This window comes from Macaca fascicularis, chromosome 8 (assembly GCF_037993035.2).
Source record: "Macaca fascicularis isolate 582-1 chromosome 8, T2T-MFA8v1.1".
Lineage (NCBI taxonomy): Eukaryota > Metazoa > Chordata > Mammalia > Primates > Cercopithecidae > Macaca > Macaca fascicularis.
This window is the reverse complement of record NC_088382.1, coordinates 94,563,957-94,589,042: the sequence shown is the minus strand read 5'-3', so window position 1 is coordinate 94,589,042 and position 25,086 is coordinate 94,563,957. Positions and strand designations below refer to the sequence as shown.

The following is a 25,086-nucleotide window of genomic DNA, read 5'->3' as shown; positions in this document are numbered from 1 at the left end:
AGACTGGCATCTATAGTCCCATTGTGCATGCTCAATCAGACTGCATTGATTCTATCCATGCACACGATTCCATGGAAGAATCTATAAAATTACAATTTCTCAATTTCTACCAGTTATAGAATTCATATTAGAACTTGAGAATAAAAAAAGGCTGAAGATATCATATCAGATATTGCAGATATCATATCAGAATTCCCTACAAACCTCAATAATAGATAAAATCAAAGATTGAACTTAATAGTGCCCTCTAGAGAGCCTTTACCGATCAAGCCTAAAAATTGTTTTTTTGGTTTTTTTTTTCTGATAAAAACTTAAAAAAAAGTTTTAAAAGTTTTAAAACCTAGATCACATTTTCAACTGGTTATGTAATAAAAAACATCAACACTTAAGATATGAAATAATTTGGGAATAACAAATTATTTCTTTTGTCTTCACAGTTACAAAGAAATCATGGTATCAATATAAGTATTTGTTTTAAATAATACTCCATTTTTATATTGCTATTTAATTTGTAATAGTCAATTTCAATAAGTACCTTTAAACAAGACTTCTTCAGTTAAATTCTGTTGTGTGTCCTACTCTATCTATCTAATGTTCCTGATGCTTTTTTGACCTCATCTTTATTCACTCTACTTACTGGACTCCTTCTTGGTCCTTCAATTATCCCAAACTTCCTCATGGACTTTGCATATGCTATTTCTACTTGGAACTATCCAGAAAGAAACTGAACCAATTTCCTCACTTCTTTAGGTTGTCTGATCAAATGTCCCCTTAGTAAGTGGCTTTTCCTGATTTCCCCATAGATAATAGAAATTCCTCACCCCATGTTCCAAAACTCCATTTCTCCCTTACTAGATTTATTTTTCTCCATAGCTCTTAGCATTACATCGCATATTATATATTTATTTGTGAGTCATCTTATCTTAATAAAGTGTTGTTTTGTTTGTTGCTATAGCCCTACCATTAGAGCAATCTCTGGAAAGTAATAGGTGGTCAAAAACATGTATTTAAGTCAATAAATTTCATTAGACAGCCTTGGATTTTGATGGGCAAAGCATCATATGCACGCACTGAGGATGTATCAAACAAGAATAAAAAATACCTTATATGAAAGAAACTTTCATATAAGTTTCACATAAAAAATACCTTATATGAAAGAAAGAGATTAGTGGTGTAAATAGATAATTTTCTATATATAAGACAGAATATAAAAATTTTAAGAAAAATTACAATATATGAACTGAGGCCAGGTGTGGTGGCTCACAACTGTAATCCCAGCACTTTGGGAGGCCAAGGCAGGAAGATCACCTGAGGTTAGGAGTTTGAGACCAGCCTGGCCAACATGGTGAAACCCCATCTCTACTAAAAATACATAAATGAGCCAGGCATGGTGGTGGACACCTGTAATCCCAGCTACTCAGGAGGCTGAGGAAGGAGAATCACTTGAACCTGGAGGCAGAAGTTGTAGTTCAGCAATCTCAGCTTGCACTGCTGCACTCCAGCTTGCTGACAGACTGAGGCTCTGGCTAAAAAAAAATATATCTATACACACACACACACACACACACATATATATATACACACATACACATATATATATGTATATATGAACTGAAAAGAGAGAAGGGAAAGAGCGATTTGACTTAGAAACTGAGGAATCATTTAGGAAGGATGTGGCATGCGAGTGAAACCTTCAACAGAGAGGTGTGAAGGTGCAAGTGAAGGGCATCTATCAACAAGAAGATAAATGGGCAAAGGCATAGAGATAAGAGTATATAGTGAATTTCAGGGACAATTGGTAGCTTTTTTGCTTATTTGTATTTTTCAGATGGAGTCTAGCTCTGTCACTCAGGCTGGAGTGCAGTGGTGCAATCTTGGCTCACTGCAACCTCTGCCTCTTGGGTTCAAGTGATTATTGTGCCTCAGTCTCCAGTGTAGCTGGGATTACAGGTGTCTGCCACCACGCTCGGCTAATTTTTGTATTTTTGGTAGAGATGGGGTTTCACCATGTTGCCCAGGCTGGTCTTGAACTCCTGAACTCAAGTAATCCTCCCGCCTTAGCCTCTCAAAGTGCTGGGATTATAGGCATGAGACACTGCACCTGGCTGACAATTGGTAGCTTGATGAGGCTAGAATATAGGTGGTATCAGGAAGAGAAGAAAGTAGTGGGTGGATGACAATCATGTAAATTTCTGTATTGTAAGGTTTTGCTTGTATTTGCTTTCTAGTTCAGTGATTCTCAACCTTCGGGAGTATGAAGTTTTTTTGTTTTGTTTTGTTTTGTTTTTTAAAGAATACTGAAACATAATGAGGGCTGCATGTACTATAGTTATTTTTTAAAATAAAATATATCGTATAAAAAGCTATTACAAACACAGTACCACCTTTTAAATACATGTTTTTATTAAACATATTTTAGAACTTTAAAAGCATATGTATGTGTGTATGTTTATGTATATATACACATGTGTATGTCCATATAAACATATATCTTTCTTCATTATACAATGATTCATATTTATATAAATATTAATATGCAGTAACCTTGTAGTAACTCCATGGGCAACCATGGATCTGAAGCACACAAGCCCAGAGCCACCATTATCTAGTCAGTGAGAAACCATTAATGTCTTTGAGTAGGGGAATGACCTAATGAGGGCTGTGTTATGGAGGCACTGAGGGTTAGAGATGGAAAGTACCCTACAGAACACCTTCTCAGAGCAATCTACTAAAGTTACAGAAGAGATTGCAACCCACAGAAGTAACAGATATTGGCCAAGACCATAAGCAGAGGGCTATGATGACTAGTATTTAGATTTCTGAAGTGATCTCATCAAGTATTTCCAATGATAATATGGATAAGGTTGATAAGCTCACCCAAAGATATTATTAGCAATAAAAAATGCATGATCTATTCCAATTCAGTAAAATAAGATGAAATGTTACACACCTGAAACTCGATTCACACTGTTTTCTTTGCCATGGTACAGGTATTGTGCTATTTTCAAAATTCTATGGCTTCTACTCTACTTTTTCCTCTACATCGGTGTTTTAAAAACATTCATTTTTTAAAAATGTACCTTCATGTGTCTTTTATAAAAGCCCAAAAATGTTTTCTCAAGGTCATGTGGAGTTTCAGCAAGGGAGGTTACAAGTTTTCCTTGCTTTATACAGAAATTTTTGAAAATTTAAACATAAACTTTATAGTTAAATAAATATTGTTATTATATATGTGTAAAAACTTAATATTTAAATGAACTCAAAAGTTAAACGTTAATTCCCAACTCAACCTGATTTGTAAAAATAGGTTTAACATGTATTAGAATTCCTTAAATTGGTCTGTACCTGTTTGGCTCTGGCAATATCAGCCTCTGATATATGCCAACATTTTTTAATACCACTCAAAAAATTCTGTATCTAATTGAAAGGCATTAATGCAATTTTGCATAAGTAAGATCTATTATCTGAATGAACACCACGCTGTTCCTTTTACCTAGCAATTGCTCTATCAGGAGCAAGGCAATGGGCACTCTTCCCTCCCTCTCCTCCTCTTTTATAGTGAATTATAAATAACTAATCTCAATATGCGTGAAGAATGAATTTCAAAGTCCCACATGAATCTTCAAAGGTTTAGTACAATTTATACTTTAAAAACTCTTTTATAAGTATTTTTGTTTTCCCCTTTTTCCCCAAACTCCTGACATAGCCACATGCACCTTTACTTTTCCTCTTGTCAGACCGTCTGAAAGGAAACACTTATTTTTACTAGAAGATATAATATTAAATCTTTGGATAAAGGGAATAATTAGAAAGTTGATTTATGTGCTATCTCATTTTTAAAGAAAATTGTAAGAATACTTTCCTTCTTTCCTACAGTGAGGTTTTGTTTAATGTACAATTATTGCCTTAATTGGATTACAATTGCCTTTAGGTGAGTTTATGCCTTTGGTATGATCAAAAACACACACATAAAAGATATTATTGAAAATGGAAATGCCCTGGATTTTGGTGATGGGAAAATTCCAGTTTTTCTGTTTACCTATTGGATGGCAAACAATTGTATTATATTCTACTTTTGCAAATATTGTTAGTGTAAGAAATTCATTTAAGGATTCTATTTGCTTTTATTGCTAAGCTTTCTATTTAATTTTATTATGTTCCTGCTCTCTGATATTTTATATTATTAGAATATAGAAACACTTAATGCAACATAAAATAGTTGATACGATTAAACTTAAGTAACACATTAGTTTTTTTTAACTGAACCATTCCAGTACACCCTACTGTGTTTATGCCTGTATAATTATACGTCTTCTGACTTGTCTCATGTAATTCACAATTTCTTCCTGCTGCTTAATCGCAGACTTCAGCAAGCACATTTTAAGGGGAGACACTGAGTATAATTTTTCTGTGAATCTCTTATTTTCCATGTGCATTAAGGCATTGATAACCCACAAGAAAAAAAAATGAGGGATATATAAAAGATACAGGAGTAAAGGCGCAAGATGGTTTTCAAATATATGCATAATTTAGATTTATTCTTGTAGGAGGAAATCACAAGAAAATTAATCAGCAATATATGTGTGGACTTCATACCAATCATTTTTACATAAAAAAGTAGCGGTTATCGTATGTTGTTTCTTTATCACAAGAAAGAACTGGCATCAAAAGGCAATCAAGCTTATAGAATCAAACTGGCAGCCTAGCCCTCAGAGCTTTCTGTGGTGCATGAAACTTCTTTGAAAAGGAGAAATGTTAGTTTTCAGATCTTAGGTGAAAATAGACCAAAGAATAAATTATCACACTAAAAATTATCTTTCTATGATTTATTGGCTTTTTGATAGTATAATTGTGACTGCTAGACTTTGATTTCCAAAATATTTGATAACATTTAAAGACATCAAAAGAAATAATGAAAAAGTACAGACTTTGTCTACAGAATAAGTTGCCGTTACCTGTCTATGACAATAAATAGAGACAGTGACAGACCATTTTGAGCTAAATATGTTATTATTTACTTTAGACAATAGAAACGGTAAAGTGATAAAGAGTTAGACTTACTAGAGAGAGGTGATTGTAAAGCTTTTCATGAGAGGCATATTGCTTCACCATAAAATAGTGTTGTTATAACAATCTTTTGATTTTTAGCGAGATTCCGATAGCTTTCATTTCCATAATAATCTTTGTTCTGGACTTTAGGCCAGGGTAATTGTGCTGCTCCTTTTCAGCCAGAATCAGTTCCTTTAGGGGAGACTGCAGATGACTCCTTTTAACCCTTTGAAATGGTGCCTGTAGTGAATTATGTCACTAGCATGCTCTGGACCAAGAAGTTTGGCAATGAATATCCTGTTAAATATTCAGCTTGTCTTTCACAATTAACTCTCTCCCCTCCATTCTGAACTGTTTTCTTCCTCCTAAGAGTTGTAATTGAAATTGGATGAATAAACAGAAGTTTTAGGCTAGCTTCCCAAACCTTTCAATAGACTTCCAGGAAAGAAAATCTATCACTCCTAGAAAAGCAAAAAAGAGAACTGTCCAGTGATCATGCCTGAATGTAGGATGCTGAGCTAGACTGAAATTGCATTTGATCTGTTTCTCTGTTGATTTTGTAAACCTTTCCAAGGGTTTCCATAGTAACAAGTGAATTATCCCCTCTCCCCTCAACATCTTTCATGCATGTTACAGGAATAAAGATAAAGGTTAGGGTGAGAAAAGCTACAGTATCTTTTCTACTACCAGGATGTATCTGAAGAAGTCATGATTAGTCTTTTAAGAAATCAAGTATGCTTTCCCTACTCCAGTGATATGAAAAAGTTGGGTCAAATTTTACTTACATCTCTGATGTCTGCGTTTGCTCCTGTACATGGTCATTTTGAAAAAAATCGACTTTCTAAGAAGTAATTGATTTGACCACGGAGACAAAGAGACGGGTTGTGCTCCTGCTTTGCAGTAAGACTGTTGCTCACTGACAGAAGGTAACCAGCAATCACACAGTGAAAGCCAGGGTAATACCATTCTCATAAAATTACAGGGGAGATGCTACAGCCTGTAACTACTCTATCTAATGTAAATCTTCTAGGGAAAATTGTATTTCCTTCACCTCCCCCCAACCTATAGCAGTTAAGTTCTCTAATGAAATCTGTACTACTAAACTGCCATCCGTGAAGCAATGTTGGATTAAGAATAGATTCATATATTTAGCAAGAATCGCAAAACTGAAAATCTAAATATAAAAACCATTGTTTAGTATTTATATAAATTAAAAGTTAGGTTCATATATCTTTTAACCACTATAGAATACTGAAATTTATATATGATTCTGAAACTCTGCTAAATTTTTTTCTTCTGAGAACCTCTGATACACTTTGTATGTTCAATTATTAAAGCAATTATCCATTTTAGTTTTTGTCTATTTCCCCAAACAGTCTGTGCTGCTCACACAAAACAGAAATTGCACATTTTCACATTTATATCCCCAGAACTTTACATAGAAGGTGCACATAATAGGTTCTCAGGCTCAGTGCCTACTATGTAGCAGGCACTCTGCTCCTTCTTGCAAGAAGCCTCTCCAGAAGCTTCCCCCACCCCCAACCCCTGGGGCCTCAGTTTAGTCCTCAGTTCTCTACTTTGACAGTATTTGGGGCATAATCTTATCTGAATATGTTTCACACTGTCACTCAAGTGGACAAGGTGGAAGCTCTGCCTTCATTATGGCTTGTACTGTCCTTTTCTGAGAGCAATGCCTGGCATGCAGCAGAAGCCCAGGAACACTGCCTCTCCCAAACACTCCAAATGAGAACATGGTTTCAAAAACACCTTTGGGTGCTGACTGGGGTGTCTGAAATTCAGTTGTTATTCAAAATGCAGAAGGACCCACATGCGAGTGAAGAATTTCTATGTCATAAGACTTCCTTGTTATGTATTAAGTTTCACCTTCTTGCCAAGAAGCAGAAGTGGAGATATTCAACTGTTGAAAGTTAATTTTTTTTTAAGTGTGAACAAATCCAGGCTACCTACTAGTAGCTGGAAATATTGTCTCCATAACTCTCCTTAATAGAAGCGTTATTTCAGTGTAAAGGATTTTTTTTTTTTACTTAAATAATTACATTTTGTAACCACAGATACCAAGAATAATATTTGATAAGTGTTCAGCAATATTCTGTTCAGGGTTCTTGACTTTTGACTAACTAAACTCTTTGGTAAGACGTTTGTCAAAGACCACTATGGTTATTTCCTGCTTTAGGGCATAGTCAGTGTCTGTATTACTATACATTCCACTGCTGTCTTTCTCTTCCTATTAGAACATACATTTCTGAGGATAAAACTTCATTTCCTTCAGAGATGTATATCCAGAGGTTAGATCAATGCCTGGCACAAAGTAGGCTCTTAATAAACATTTGTGGAATAAATGAGTTGTTTTGTGTGTGTGTGTGTGTGTGTGTGTGTGTGTGTGTGTGTGTGTGTTGGGGAGGGTGGTGGTACGGAGCCTTACTCTGTTACCCAGGCTGGAGTACAGTTGTGCGATCTAGACTCACTGCAAACTCCCCCTCCCAAGTTCAAGCGATTCTCCTGCCTCAGCCTCCTGAGTAGCTGGGATTACAGGTGCCTGCCACCACGCCCAGCTAATTTTTGTATTTTTAGTAGAGACAGGGTTTTGCCATGTTGGCCAGGCTGGTCTCGAACTCCTGACCTCAGGTGATCCACCCACCTCGGCCTCCCAAAGTGCCAGGATTACAGGTGTGAGCCACAATGCCCGGCTATGAATGAATTTTAATAAACAAGTTTCAGTTATAAAGTCCATACAATCACAAATTCTTTTTCAATAAATTTAGACAAGAGCTAATTCATGTTTATTGACTACAGTAACTTTTCTATGTAATTAAAATACTTGTTATTTCACATATTTTAGTCCCAATGTTAATTTGAATGCATTCTCTCATTATATGAATTCTCAATATGTAGATTTTGATGAAATGTATATATTCACAAGTATGAAGATCTACTGATGTATTTTAAAGTCACAGAAACAAAGTCATATTTAATAAGCAATGACTCCTTTACAAAAGCTATTTGCTGATTTCTTGGGCACCAATGCCGTAAGACCAACAAGGCATGAAAACTGTTGCAATTTAATAAAAGTAAAACAGTTTTTCTGACATAGGTGGTATATATTTATGATATGAATAAACATGGTGATGATTAGGCAGTAATGGACTAATGACTCAGATGTCATTGATATTAGCATTATTCTTTGACTATATACAGTCAAATTTGTAGTTTTTCACTTTTTACATTTTTTAATTCTCCATTATCTATAATTAATATCAATCTGAATAGTTTTTGGAAAGACCATATGACAATTTAATTAACTTCATTCATATGGACAAGAAGCCCTCACCCTTCAGCCTCATCGATCATCACACCTATACACATTAAAATCCACATGTATATATAAACAGATACACACTAAAACAACTAGCCTGACTTGTACTCATCAATGTTTGGCCCAGCTTTCTCCTCCAGACCTTTATATCAGGGCTGACTTTCTTAGGCTCCATATAGGGGATTTCCATCTCATCAGTCTTTTCTTATGTTACTTTTCTGTCTCACATCAGTGCATTTAGAGCATCTACTCCTGAATCTCACATCTGGGCCTAATGGCTTGGATCCTGGAGGGCTTGAGGCCAGCAAGTTTGGGGATCTCACATATACCCGGTGAATACAAGCCAACTTCATGAGCACCATGCCGCAGTAGTGTAGGCAGGTGAGAGAAAGGCAGGGGCAGTGGCTTAGGGGGTGCAGAGTCCTTGGTGAAAGTGGAACCTGGGAAACCTTCATTCCAAAAAGTAGGAAGACAAAATATAGACATAAGGGACAGAGAGAAAAGTTGAAGAGAGGGGCATGTCCAGGCACCCCACTCTTCTTCCTACCCTCTTCAAGAATCCCAAATGGGCTAGAGTTGTTTTGTTTGCAAAATCAGTTTTATGCCTATAACAACAGAGGCCAAAAGATGCCTTAATTAACAAACTATCTCCTCCTCTACTCCCTACAATCTACTTTTCTTTTACTTAAATTGATCTTTATACTCCACACTTAAAATGCAAATCTAATGAGTGTTGATACATTGGGATACATGAATTCTCATTAAAAATCAAATAATTGTATCTATACCTTTCATTTCTTGATGGAAGGAACCAGTAGAAATAAAAGCCTATAGCATGTATACTTTTAATATAAATGTATAATATAAACTGTCCTTTTAACAGTAGTAGAATAATAAATAGAAGACAGACAGGAGAGAGAGGAAGAAAAGGAAGAAAGAGAGAGTGGGGAGTGAGATAGGAGGGAGAGGGAAAGAGGAAGAGAGAAAGGGAAAGAGTGTGTGTGTGTGTGTGTGACAGAGAAAGAGAGAGAGAGAGAGACTATGCATCTAGCCCTGTGCTAAATATATATCATGTCACATAATATTCTGTTACTTGGGTATCTCTATCCCAATTTTGAAAATGGGTAAACTTTAGCCAAATGAGGACATGTAGAGGTAATGGTCAGGGACACAGCATGACTTACATAGTTGTGTTGAGAGCATTTTACCGGAAACTAGGTCAATATGATTTAGGGCCGAATTACGTGGCAATGCACTGGGTAGCTTCTAGGGGAAACTTACCTAAAAGGGGCTCTATGGTGTCACCAGTAATGTACTGAAACCAAGGAAATCATATTTGCCAGAACTCAACACAGGGAGTGAATGCTGTGTGATTTAAAAAGAGCTAAAATTTAGAGAATGCTCATTGGGTGCTGAGGTCTTTTCTAAGTATTATATGTATTATTTCATTGAACACTGAGAACAGTCCTATGATGTATGTATTGTTATTATTGGTTTCATTTTTATTATCATCATCATTCTTATTTGATGCTTCGGTAAAGTGAAGCTAAGAAGTTATGTCTGAATAAAGTGTCACAGAGGGCAAGACATAGTGTCCTGATTAAAATCTGGCTAATATTTCTCCCAAGACAGTTCAACATAACATGCCATGTGAGGCGAAGGGATATTTTGAGTAGTTGTTCAGGAAACAGGAGATGAGACTCCACAAGGGACATGTTTCCACAACTAGTTGTGCTAAATTACCTTCTAGAAGGGGTGAATCCAGTTGACTGCAGGGCTTCTGGCTTCCTGGCAGGGACATTCATGTTTGGAGCCAGAGCTGACTTGGGATAACAGAACAGGCCTTCTCAGCTCTGCAGCAGGGATGAGTACCCTGTCTTACTGGAGTCACCTCACTCCCTCTCTTCCTGATCCTCCAGCCCTCATCCTTTCCTCCAAATAAAACCCTAACTGGGTATTTCCAGAATATCAAATGTATCGAATTATTAGCTCCTCTGGAGTATTGACATCTTTATCTGGTTTTCAAGTTAAAATATGTGTTGAATTTCATAAACCTTCTAAGCATTTTTGTCAATACACTGTATATAGAGTGTACAGAAATCTTTAGCTTGAATTTTATGATGCCTCCATTTCAGAGAATTGCTAGAATAATTAAATATTAAAGCTGAAAAGATGCAGCAAAGTTCTGTTGCCCAAATTCTTCATTAATAGATGTCCGATACAGACCAGACAGCTCCTACAAGTTTGCTGAACAGATAACTGAAGGAAGACGAGGTATATGAACTCATGCAACTTGGACCATGTACTCCCAGCAGGGGCTTCAATCAGGACTTCCAAGAGCGATAGGAAGTGATATCTCAATTCTCCTTTCTCAGGTTTGAACAGAAAATGTTTATCAGGTTTAGATGCAAAGTTACTCACAGTTAACCTTTCTCCTAGGTCATTCATATCACCCAGCACCATGATGCATGGGTGGGACCCTTCTCTTACCCTATCCTCCTTATCATATCAGCTGCCCCTGTGGTAACACTCGCTTTTCTCCTCTTAGAGATCAAGGCTTCCTTCTTTTGAAACACCTCCTTATTCATACAATTCCTATAAATTCTTTATATGAATACTCTCCTCAGGTTCTTTCAAGGATAACAACCAAATAATTTTCAACCCCAGAATGATCACCAATCCATTTTTTCAGCAATTAAACAAATATATATCTGTATCTTTAACACTCATCTGTATTAAATTACTTGCTGTCTTGACAACTGCCTGGAGATCTGGACCCACATCCATCCACCCCAAGTCAAGTGCTGTCCTGTAAGTAGGTAATCTAAAAGTAGTTACTAAAATATTTAATGGCTATCATATTAAAAACATCTTGTCATTTCATTCAATGCCTCATTTTACTTTATTTATCATCGTTCTTTCTTGAATTGAAGGAAATAAAAAACTTCCTTAAGTTTGGTTCAAGTTTTCACTTGTGATATTGATTCAAATTAGGGAAAAATAACGATTTCCAGAAAGATGCTTCTTTATTCTTGACTGTCGCTAAAAGTGAAATAAGCAAACAAATCAATTCTGTACTCCTTAGTTTTGTTCAGTTTTTTTATGTATCCGGAAGAGACTTTCATTGTTTTTTTAAACTATAATTGGGTTTTATTAAGTCTTTATTCATTTTTTTGGACTTTGTCCAGTTTCCTATGCATTGTCAAAGAAGTCTTTAAATTATTATGATTCTGAAATATTTAATACTTGCAAGTATTAAACACAGCCAAAAATGTTTATCCTTTATAACTCAAATTACAATTGATTTTATTTTTACTGCATCTCCTTAGTGGTAATTGTTTTTTAGCATTCTTGTTTTTGTTGCTTCCCTTTCTTTGTATGCTTTCCATTTAATTTTATCTGAGTTTTATCTTTTTGTAGCCTAAATTTGATTATCCAGACTTAGTTTTATCTTCTTGGTTGCCTGATTTTCTCATTTATACTTGGATAAATTTGCAGTGTTTTAAGGATAATGAAATTCTATCTTCTTTATCCTTTGTCCTTTACCCTTTATCCTTTATCTTCTATTCTTTGGATGGGTTCAAGTATTTCATGGTTACAAAAGAGTTGAAAAATGTCTTTAATTTCCTAGCGATTATACTTAAAAATATGAAGGAAATTATTTATGCCTATGTAAATAATTTACCTCCTTTCAACATATTTTTAACAAATATTGGCTATTTTATACCTTAAAGGTATAATGTAAAATAATCCTGAACTTTAAAAAGCACAAGATCTCTTTTCAGGTGATAGCCACATAAAAGGTACTATCATATGCAACAAACTACCTCACAGACATATGGAAGCGATAATATAGTTTATTGGAGGTGTGCATTGCTATGGTCTAAATGTTTTTGTTCCTCTCCAATTAGTACATTGAAACCTAATGCCTCCTGTAATGTATTTAAAGGTGGGGCCTTTGGGAGGTGATTAGGTCATGGGAGCAGAACCCTCACAAATGTGATTAGTGCCTTTATTAAAACGACCCCAGAGAGATCCGTTGCCTCTTCCACCTGAGGACACAAGAGAAGTTGCCTTCTATTGACCAGAAAGAAGGTCCTCACAAGACACTGAATCTGCCAGCACTTTGATCTTAGACTTCTCAGCTTTCATAACTCTGAGAAATAAATTTCTGTTGTTTATAAGCCACTCAGTCTATGGTATTTTAACAGCTGGAGGGGACTAGACCAGCATGATGTGGGAGAATTGCTGTACCATGCTCCCTAGAGATCTTTTACTTATGAAAAATACTTCCTCAGTAGCTCACAACTTTGCTCGTCTCAGTAGCTCACAGATGCTCGTCTCAGAGCATCTCCACTGTGTCCTGAGATGAAGGGATAGTACTGAGTTTATAGAGAATCATGATAAGAAATTAAAACATCCTGGCCGAGACGGGTGGATCACGAGGTCAGGAGATTGAGACCATCCTGGCTAACACGGTGAAACCCCGTCTCTACTAAAAAATACAAAGAACTAGCTGGGCGCGGTGGCGGGCGCCTGTAGTCCCAGCTACTCGGGAGGCTGAGGCAGGAGAATGGCGTGAACCCGGGAGGCGGAGCTTGCAGTGAGCTGAGATCCGGCCACTGCACTCCAGCCTGGGCGACAGAGCGAGACTCTGTCTCAAAAAAAAAAAAAAAAAAAAAAAAAAAAAAAAAATTAAAACATCCTTGAATTCATATTAGTTTCTGTGATCATGAAAATTATGCATAGAATCTTACTATGAAAGAATTTACAGAATAGGATATATACACTTATCTATCTACTACCTATTCATCTGTCTGTTATCTATTTATCCTATCTGTCTGTCTGTCTGTCTGTCTGTCTATCTATCTATCTATCTATCTACCTACTTACCTACCTACCTACCTACCTACCTACCTACCTACCTACTACCTACCTACCTACCTATCTTAAAAGCCACAGGGTTGTGAGTGGTAAAGCTTCCTAGCAAAACAGTGTTCTGAGGTGTTTGTAGGATGTGTCATTCTTCAGTGGCCAGATTGTAGCTGGAGAAAATTCTTAAGCACAGAAGACCCAGGACAATGGTGGGGACCAGCAAGTGGCACGTGAGGCAGAGGAGGGCAGAGACATAAATTAGGAAGTATCCTGTTGTACACACTGCTGACTTCTCAGAGTTCTGCCTTTCTCTTTTCCTGGCTGATTCTATCTTAGTCAACATCTGTCTTTCCTGAAACTTGCCCTGACTTTCTTCTTTCTGGACTCTGAACTAGAGTATCTGGTTTCATCTTTCTATTCTGTGGGGTTTCTTTCCTCTGTTGTGTTTTATCTATATAAAATTCATTGTATTTCTACTCTATTTTATATATGTGGTAGTAGGGCACAAATTCTTGGTGTGAGGCAGGTAATAAATACATGATGCTAAAAAAGATGAACTGAGACTCAGCACTCCACTGTATGATACCTTGCATTTTCTTCTTCAAAGAATATATGTTATTATCGTTGGGACTCTATATTATAATTTTGCATCATCACCCCTAGAGTTCACTAATGTTAGCTTTACAATGTAAGCAATGAATTAAATACATGAGATATTTTAATTAAAATAGTTCACTAATCAATTACAGAAGCTAAATGGAATCATAAAAATGAACAATTATTAAGTGCTTACTTTGTGTGAGGGATTTTGTTTATGCTACTTTAATTGTAAAGCAGTGATGTGAGGTAGGAGTCCTCATCCTACAGATAAGGGAACTGAGGTTCAAGGGCCAAGTTCAAAGAGTTTGCAAGAAAGAAGCAGAGCTGGAGTCTAAGTTTGTGAGCTTCTAAAGCTGTACCCAGTTCATGATACCACTATCTCATGTGTTGAAAAACTAATTGTCAAAGAAACCAAATTCAGAAAACAGTTGAGAATAGAGAACACTATCTAGGATTTTACTTTAGTTGGAATTATTGGGGTTATTGTCATTTTGGCAAATATACATGCTTTTAAAGTGTCAGACAATGGGAGAATATATTTGATATGTGAGATTTCAATAGAGAATGCATTCTGATACTTACCTATCCTCGTACTCCAGATAAAGAGTACAGTGTGTTCTCCCTTGTAAGTGGGAGCTAAATGATGAGAATATATGGACACATAGAGGGGAAAAACAGACACTAGGGCCTTTGGAGGGTGGAGGGTGGGAGAAGAGAGAAGATCGGAAAAAATAATTAGTAGGTACTAGGCTTAATACCTGAGTGATGAAATGATCTGTACAGCAAACCCCCATGACACAAGTTTACCTGTATAACAAAACTGCACTTTCACTCCTGAACTTAAAACTTAAAAAAAATTCTAGAGGTGCCTATATTGTGATTCTAAACATATTCAAGTAAAGCCTAATCAGTGCATGAAGTCCACTGAAATGATATATTTGCACTAATCTAAGGTCCATTATGGATTTGGAAAATGTTCTTCAGGGAAAATAATCAAGTAGGTTAGAATGACCCAGAACAAATTTCCATTTAAAAAGAGGTAACATTATATCAGAAAATTAGGTGCCCATACACACACATAACCAAACTATTTTGAAAATGTTGGTCTAGACATTAAGAAGATTTGTTCATAGTTTAAAAATATAAATGTCTAAAATAGACAAAAACCAATACTATGACATGTAATTCTTTATGGACTTTAAAAAACATCAATTTTGATTTATGGATCATATTCAGCATAATTTTGTTTCTAAGAATAATATCAACATTTTTACCCCAAAATTTCTAATTATTTCCAATTTAAAATGTGCATAAAATATTATACATTAATAGAATTCATTTCAGCCTGTCTACAAAAGTATTATACACAGCAATCCTGTTCTCCTAATTCCTTTCCTGTTCCTATTTAGTTATAATTACACCACATTGATGAGCTACTTCAGCCTGCTGAGTTGAATAGAATGAATTTTCAGGTATAATTTAGCATTACATAGCCCAAGGGCATTTCAGAAATCCATCTCCAATCCTCATTTTGTGTGTATTTGTGTCTGCTAAAGGGCTTAGAACCACCTGGATATTCTTTGACCTCTTATATGTGTTTCAAATAGAACTATTTGAATAAACTCTGCATATGCCATTACCAGCACAGCAGTATGTGAACAGTAAATATGTAAATGAAATTCATGATTCTCTTACCATTATAAAAACCATTTTTAGATGTTTACTTAAACGGCCTTAGATACAGAAACAGAAATTATGGTAGGAAAAAAAGAGTCTCACATTTTATTTTCAAAACTTCTTTAGTTTGGCAAACACAAAATCTTATATTATTTTTAAATCATGCCTTGAAAAGCTATAGAAAGCTCACCTGGAGAGCGCAATAAATACTTAAATGAGTCATTAGAGGATTCACAAAATCTGAACAGAAATACAGCATGTGAAAAGGTGATTATTCAATTTTAAAAACCTTTGGCTCCCAACTTCTAAGACCATTTAAAGAAACATTTGTAGGAAAATAGTATAACAAAGAAGGAACCAAGATTTCAGCTTGTGACTACCTAATCTTGATGGAATGAGGAAAAAAATTTCTGTTTTGTGGTTGCCTTTTTCTTGGGTTGATGATCACATATGTTTTCAGCAGCATAAACAGTTATGTTCCCATCTGGATAAGATTAACCTTTTTTTATTATAACATTTAGGATTTAACATATGATCCCTCATTTAAATTAAATGAATTTAACTTCAGTTTTTTAATAGTATACTTGTGCACTTAAATTGTGTCATCTGGTTGATGTAATGCTAAGTAAAAACAGACATGATTGTTGGTATAGCTTTTATTTGGGAATACAGACACTAATCATGTGATCACAAACTTACAGAATATATTCATTCATTTGATTCATCATCCTGTTCATAGCAGATTTGTGGTGCTATGACAGTGTATTGAAAAAATGGCCCTTGACAATGAGTAGTCCACTCTTCTCTGAGGCTGAGTGAATGAGTGCTGTATTAGGAGTGTTTAAAGAATGGAGCCATGGGTAACAATAATTAAGCATTAGTGACAGAATTACTGAGAGGGGTAGAAAGTTCAGTGGACTATGTTGATCTAAGAACAGGATGATGATACATAATTGGTGTTCAACAAATAATGTTGATACATGCTTTTTCTTTTTGCTAAGTTTGCTACCAATTTGTAATCATAGTGCAAACAATTTCTCATTACTCAGATTAAGAAAACAACAATTAGTAAATAGAATTCTATACTTCATTGCTTCTTGCAACCAATACTAAGTGTATACTTGTCCAAGATACAAGGGGATAAAGATAAAATAACCATCATCTTAATCGTAAAATTTTGCTTATAATACGTGATTCATAAAGTTTTCAAAAATAATATTTCAATACTACCAGTTAAAATGTCTGTTTATATCAAAGAGAATGAATGTAATCAGTACCCTGACACTTGAAATAATGGTTCTAGTTTTGAAAAGTGGCAGTCAGTGGTGATAGAAGGCCCTGTAATATGTCAATACATATATGACAAGAATTCCATGAAGATCACGGGGCATGACATTTTGGAAATTTTCAGCAGAAGCAGAATAAATTATTTATGTCTTAGATGATATTATAAAAATGTAAGCTGAGATGTGTATGAGTTGGTGCCCATGACATGAACAGATTAGTGACAGCTTAAAAAATTACTGAAAATAAAAATAAACTACTGAAACATATGTGTAGACCTGACACATTATCAAGAAATAGTGATTAATAAATATGGCTTCAGAAAATGGAAAAAAGAAAACTTTTATAATAAAAATACTAAATCAAGGCATTTCTGGTTAATCCTAATTCTTCTTGATATTAGTTAATATCTGACAATATTAATTATCTTTTTTCCTGAAAAATCCATTTATTGGCTTCTGTGCCATTTTTTTTTTACTTTCCTTAATAAATTTATGTTTGTAGACCAAATACCTGTGTAGAACTCTGTTTAAATTTAATAGGCATTACAATTTTTATGGTTTAACACCTTTGGTTCTTGAACAACACTGTCTTGCCTTATTTAAATCCTAGTTTTGCCATTTGTCAGCTGTGTGATCTTGGTCGAGTTACTTCATATTTTTGTACCACAGTTTCTTCATCTATAAATGTTTCCTCACCTATTATATATTTACAGGACTGCTATAAGAATTAAATGAGTCAATACATAAAAAGTGCTTAGAAGAATGACAAGTATAGTATTAGCTATTATTACTGGATATACCCATGTAGCTGTTCAAAATACATATCAAATACAACATACACAAAAACAGCCTATTCCAGTGTTTCTGGTTAGAGCATATCATAAAACAATAATTTATTGGCAAATGTCACTACCATGCCACTTTGATTATTTTAGCTTTGTAATATATTTTAAAGTTCGGTGGTATGATGTTTCCAGCTGTGTTCTTTTTGTTCAAGATTACCTTGGCTATTGAAGGTCTTTTGTGGTTCCATACATATTTTAGGATTGCTTTTTGTATTTCTGTGGAGAATGTCATTGGAATTATGGTGAGTATTTTATTGAATCAACAGATTGCTTTTAGTAGTCATTTAAAAAATACTAATTCTTTTAATCGACAAACACAGGCATTTTTCTATTTATTTGTGTCTTCTACAATTTCTTTCATCCCTTTTTATAGTTCTCAGTATACAGGTGTTTCACCTCCTTGCTTAAATTTACTCATGGATATATTTTTTATGATGCTATTGTAAATGAGATTGTTTTCTTAATCTTTTTTTCCAATAGTTAGTGAATAGAAACACTACTGATCTTGGCATGTTGATTTTGTATCCTGCAACTTTATTGAATTTGTTTATCAGTTCTAATGGACTGATACGAATCAGATTTTTGGTGGAGTCTTTAGGATTTCTCTATATAAGATCATGTCATCTGCAAACAGAGAAAATTCAACTCCTCCTTTACAATTTGGATGCCTTTTATTTCTTTGTCTTACCCAGTTGCTTTGGCTAGGACTTCCAGTGCTATGTTGCATAGAAGTGGAGAGAGTGGGGATCTTGTTCCTAATCATAGAAGAACTCTCAACTTTCCACCACGGGTTAAATGTTAGCTGTGGGTTCCTCATATATGGCCTTTATTGTGTTGAGGTACATTAGTTTTATACCTAATTTGTTGAGAGTTTTTTTGTAACCATGAAAGAATGTTAAATTTTGTAAAATGTATTTTTCTTCAACTCTGAGATGATCATATGGTTTTTCTCCTTCATTATGTTAATATGGTGAATCACATTTATTGATTTACATATTTGAATGATTCTTACATCCCAGGGATAAATTCTACTTGATCATGATCACTGATTCTTTTAAAATGCTGTTGAATTTTATTTGCTTCTATTTTGTTGATAATTTTTACAACTATGTTCATCAGAAATATCAGCCTGTAATTTTTTTTTCTTGTAGTGCCCTTGACAGGCGTTGGTATCAGAGTAATGCTGGCCTCATAAAATGAGTCTGAAAATATTATTTCCTCTTCAAGTTTTCATGTATTATATTAATACGGTTTGGTTGTGTCCCCACCCAAATCTCACCTTCAATTGTTTTTCCCATAATGTCCACATGTTGTGGGAGAGACCCAATGGAAGGTAATTGAATCATGGGGGCAGTTATCTCCATGATGTTCTTGTGATAATAAGTGAGTTCTCATGAGATCTGTTGGTTCTAAAATGGGCTTTTCCCCTTTTGCTTGACATTTCTCCTTCCTGCCATCATGTGAAGAAGGATGTGTTTGCTTCCTCTTCTGCCATGATTATAAGTTTTGTGAGGCCTCCCCAGCTTTGTGAAACTGTAAGTCAATTAAACCTCTTTGCTTTATAAATTGCCCAGTCTCAGGGACTTCTTTTTAGCAGTGTGAGAATGGGCTAATACATTTATCCCCAGAAGCCAGCCAGTGTCTGAGATATATTAGTTGCTCTACAAATATTTATGAATCGAATGAGTGTATTAGTTTTCTGTTATTGCTTTAACAAATTACCACAAATTTGATAATTTAAAACAACACAAATTTACTCTGATGGTCTTGGAAGTTAGACATTTAAAATAAAGTATGGGTTGGGCTATGTTATTTATGAAGATTTCAGGAGATAATTTCTTTGCTGGCCTTTTCTAACTTCTAGAGGCTACCCACCATCCTTGGCTCATGGCGTCTTCCTTCAACTTAGTGCATCACTCCACTTCGTGGATCCATTACCATGTCTCCCTTTTCTTACTTTGATTCTCCTTCCTCTTTAGTAGAAGGATTCTTGTGATTACATTGACCCATCCAGATAATCTGCCATCACTGTCATTGCTACAACCAAAGAGACTCAAGTATTTGGAAAATATCCAGATCCTGAACCATGCCGTACCTGTTACAACATACACATGCAAAATAAGGCTACATACTTTGCATTTTCAGCTTTTCAGTTCCTGCAGCAGAAGGATTCATACCAGATATATGTTGAAATGGATATTTCATTAAATCTGTAGATTAATTTGTGAGAAATTATATTTTAGGTCTTCAAATCCATGAACAGGTTTTGCAGGTTTCACGATAGTGGTCTTACACACATTCCATTAGATTTATGCTGAAACATTAGATTTGTAAAAGTTATTCTAAGTGATACCCCTTTAAAATTTCATATTCTATGTTTGATTGCTATTGCTGGTACATGGAACGAAAAATGACTTTGTGTATTGACCTTCTGGAATTGCTTAACTAACTGAGCAGTCCATATTGTTTTTGATTTTTCTGTATATTCAATCAAGTTATCTATAAATAGGCATGGTTTTTATTTCTGTCTTCAGTGGCTATGACATCCAGTGTAATACTAAATATAAGTGATGAGAATGCGCATCTTTTTCTCACTCTTCATTTCAAGGCATAAAGTTTCAATAATTCATTGCTAAGCATGATTTTACTCATGTGCATGTTTTTCTATTTTCAGAAACTTGTTACATGAAAGACATCCCTTCTATTCTAATTTTCCAAAGGGTTTTTTTTTTTTTAAATCATGATTGGATATTGAATTTGGTCAAATATATCTACTGATGTATATTTTTTCTCATTTATTGTGAAATATTTTGGTATATTTTTAAATGTTTTACCATATCTGCATTTCTAGAATAAACCCAGTGTGATCATGATGTTTTATACTTTTTATGAATCACTACATTTGATTTGCTAACATTTTGCTCTTGTTTAGGATTTTTGTATCTATGCACATGAGGAAGTTGGACTATATTTTTTCGCTCCAATGATTTTAGTATCACTTCTTTTGCATGTGCTTTCTATCTACCTGGAATATCCCTTTCCTGCCTTTCCTCCAGGAGACTCACTCTCTCCTATTGCTTTCCTAGCACTCCAGGAATCCATCTTCTATAGGCCTCACCACTTCTATTCAAGATATGAGGGGAGGGGGAAGGAAAACCCAGTGTGTGTGGTTTAGAAGGTGCCCATTTGCTCTTTCTTGAATTAAATGGGGCTGTGCTTACCTCCTTAGGAATATAATCAGATAATGATTTGTAAGTCTTACTCTTTGTTTTTGAATCTTTCTCAATTCACTGTCATTTCAACTACTTAATGATGAAAAAAAAAAAAACATTTAGAGAACTGAAATATAATCTATACTTGCAAATAGCCAGAGATGGCCAGAATGCCCCAGATTCTATCTCAAGAGTGATCTGTGGACAAAACAACCTCCTTGTAAACCAGAATGCCATATTTTATATATGACAGAAACCAAAGTCCCTTTGGCTTTCCTTCAGGAGAGTTCATCACAGCCCATTTATCATTTCTAGATCCCATATAAAGTGATCCTGACAAACAATAGAAAATGTTTGTAGTCTAATAAAACTGAAGAAAGTAATTTTAACTTTTAGGTTTAATAAATGCCAGCCATGTGGAAATTCTCCAAACAGTGCTTTGACTTGCCTGGAAAATGTTATTACTATAAAATGCTTGGAGATGCTAGATTTCTTTTCTTTTTCTTTTAATCTCAAAAATCAGTCTTACAAAGATAAAAAATATTAGCAATTCCACCATTTGAAAGTAGTTATGTCATTTTCCACCTATACAATTACATTTCTATAACTTTGCTTCACTGATAAATTTATTTTAAAATGTAAATTAATGAATGATATCACTGATATCTCCAAAATCTGGGTCCTCATAATCCAGCTTTAGAATTCATCATCCACTTTCTTTTCTTCAATTTTCTGATTTAAAATATTTAATATTTGGCTATAAGACTTAAAGACGGATTTCTTTTTTTTTTTGCTCTGAATTATTAACTTTATTATAAATTATGTAGTTGAGTGTCATTTATGATTTTATTATATTATTATTATTATACTTTAAGTTTTAGGGTACATGTGCATAACGTGCAGGTTTGTTACATATGTATACTTGTGCCATGTTGGTGTTCTGCACCCATAAACTCGTCCTTTACATCCGGTATAACTCCCAATGCAATCCCTCCCCCCTCTTCCCTCTCCCCTCCCCATAATAGGCCCCGGTGTGTGATGTTCCCCTTCCTGAGTCCAAGTGATCTCATTGTTCAGTTCTCACCTATGAGTGAGAACATGCGGTGTTTGGTTTTCTGTTCTTTCAATAGTTTGCTGAGAATGATGGTTTCCAGCTGCATCCATGTCCCTACAAAGGACACAAACTCATCCTTTTTTATGGCTGCATAGTATTCCATGGTGTATATGTGCCACATTTTCTTAATCCAGTCTGTCACTGATGGACATTTGGGTTGATTCCAAGTCTTTGCTATTGTGAATAGTGCCGCAATGAACATACGTGTCCATGTGTTTAAAGACGGATTTCTATTTGTATATTATTTGCATTTGAGAAACAGATAATTTTACTAAAAGCAATAGTTCTTTTACATTATAAATTTCTTTTTAAATCTTTTTTTGTTTTTAAATGTTTCTATCTTTATTGAAATATAATTAACAGATAAAAATTGTATATATTTACAATTTATAATTGTATATGTTTTGATGTACATATAAATTAAGAAATGATTACCATAATGAAGCCACTTAACATGTCCATCACCATTTTTGTGTGATAAGACCATTTAATGATAAGATCATTTAAGGTCTACTCTCGCAGCGCTATCTATAGCCACCGTTCTGTAGGTTAAGTCTCCCAGACTTATTCATCCTGCAAAACTGCAACTTTATACTCTTTGACCAACATCTTCCCATTTCTCCCATTCCTCAGCCCCTGCCAACTACCATCCTATTATCTGCTTTTATGGGTTTGACTTTTTTAGATTCCTCAGGTAAATGAAATCATGTAGTATTTGTCTTTCTGTGACTGGCTTATTTAATTTAGCATGATGTCCTCTAAATACTTCCATGTGGTTAGACTAAATAATATTCCACTGAATTTATATGTGCCACATTTTCTTTATCCATTCATTTGCTGATGGAAACTTAGGTTGATTTCATATCTTGGATATTATGAATAATGCTACAAGGAACATAGGAGTGATGATATTTCCACATACTGATTTCATTTCCTTTCAATATACAAGTAGCGTAATTGCTGGAGGATGTAGCAGTTCTAGATTTAATTTTTTGAGGAACCTCAATACTGTTCCATCATGGCTGTACCAATTTATATTCACAACAACAGTGTAAAAGGGCTTTTTTCTCTACACTTGATGACACTTGCTATCTTTTGTCTTTTTGATAACAGTCTAATGTGTATGAGTCAGTCTAATAGTGTATGAGTTAATATCTTATTGCGGTTTGGATTTGCATTTCCCTGATCATTAGCGATGTTGAAAAGTTTTTTCATATACCTGTTGGCCCTTTGTATGTCTTCTCTTGAGAAATGTCTTTTGACATCCCTTTGGCCATTTCTTAATCAGATTTATTTGTTGTTCGCTATTGAGTTTCTTATGTATTTTAGATATTAACCCATTTTTGGATGTATTGTTTGCAAATATCTTTTCCCATTTCATAGGTTGCCTCTTCACTCCATGATTGTTTCCTTTGCTGTGAAGAAGCTTCTTAGTTTGATGCAACCCTATTTTTCTACTTTTACTCTTGTTGCCTGTGCTTTTGGGGTTATAGTTAAAAAAAAAAAAAATCATTGCCCAGATTAATGTAAAAAAAGCTTTTTCCCTAAGTGTGTTTCTAGTATTTTTAGTTTCAGGTCTTATGTTTAAATCTTTAATCAATTTTGACTTGATTTTTGTGTACAGGGTAAGACAAAAATCAAGTTTTTTTCTTCTGCTGTATTAAGATGTCCAGTTTTCCCAGTAACACTTACTGAAGTGATTATCCTTTCCCCATTGTGTGTTCCTGGCACACTTTAATTGACCAAATATGTGTGGTTGTATTTCTGGGTTCTCTCTTTTGTTCCTTTGATCTATATATGTTTTTATGCCAGCATCATGCTGTTTCAAGTACTAGAACATTGTAGTATATTTTGAAATCATCTTATTAGATACATATTTGCATTTATTTGTATCTTGTTATTTTGTCACCTAACATTCTAGATTATGGAATTCCAAGGCCTCTTCCAAATAAATTCTATACTGATGAATATTACATATTATTTAACACAGAAAGGCAAGACTTATCTAGAATTGTTTCATATTACAAATATGCATTCTGAAGTTAAAGAAAAAAACTATGAGGGATAGAGAAGTAGCTTAGTTCATCAATGGCAGTTGGGGGAGGAATTAAATAAATGAAATACTTTGAATGTCCATTTGTCCATTTAAATTCTTTTATTTATCCCCCAAAAGAGTAGTATTAACTGATTATGAATATATTATCTTACTCATATTATTTTCATCTGTAAAGTTCCAAAAAAATGAACTGAGCAAAAAGGTAGATGAGATCATGAGAAATAAAAATAAGAATCAAAGGATTTACCTAACAGAGTTTACATTGTAACAGTCATTACATTAACTATCTTAGCAATTTCAATGACACAACTGTCTTCAAGATGTAGTGAAAAAGTGAATGAATACCCCAAACAAAAAAAATTATAGAATTTTTGCAGAGAGTAAGTTTTTATAAAACTTCTGTAGAGTACTTCATAGAACCCTAAAAAATTCAATGTACTACAAGTAGTTTGAATAGTTCAGTGATTTTTGCCAATTATGCAACACATTTTTTTAATTATTAATTTTCTGTGTTTCAAGTAACTGAGTTAACCAAGATACTTGTCTATATAAAGCAGTAAGTTACTAGAAAACTTAGATTTCAGTGTCCTCAAAGGATCAGAAACTATAATAAATTTGATCATCCATGTGGAGTAAGGCCTATGTCTATCAGGAAATCAATTAACCTAATCAGCTGAGTGAAATAATAGTGTTGTTTTCACTCGGGTATTTTTTCCCATTCAATGTGCTTCTATCAAGAGTGTTCTGGGTACAGATATACCAATACTCAACAAGAGGGAACATTGGAAATTATAAGATGTGAATCGAAATGAAATAGACTTATAGACCCTAAGATCATTTTATCCATATGGTAGGAATTTAATAAGCGATTAATTGATTTAATGAATCCATGTAATATAAGAATACCTTTTATATTTTGTTAATTTGAAATAGAATAGGTTAAATTAAACCTCAAGGAACAATATTTCTTTGGCTGAATTAAAAATTCTAATTAACATTAAGCCATCAAGTTTGTAATATATCAGAACACAAAAATAT

At 34.5% G+C, this 25,086-nt stretch overlaps 1 protein-coding gene across 21 annotated transcripts in view; it reads right to left on the bottom strand.

Annotated features, from left to right (window-relative positions):
* The window catches only part of RALYL (RALY RNA binding protein like), a 736,337-nt gene that overhangs the window by 198,366 nt on the left and 512,885 nt on the right, over nt 1-25,086 (bottom strand). For 3 of the 21 annotated variants that reach the window (XM_005563635.4, XM_065519421.1, XM_065519420.1), the window contains exon 1: nt 5,835-5,967. The exons of the other annotated variants lie outside the window; for them this stretch is intronic. In XM_005563635.4, coding sequence (XP_005563692.2) covers nt 5,835-5,871 — 37 coding nt within the window. In that variant the 5' untranslated portion in view covers nt 5,872-5,967. Of the gene's footprint in view, nt 1-5,834; nt 5,968-25,086 lie in introns of those variants that run through there. 21 annotated transcript variants of the gene reach the window in all.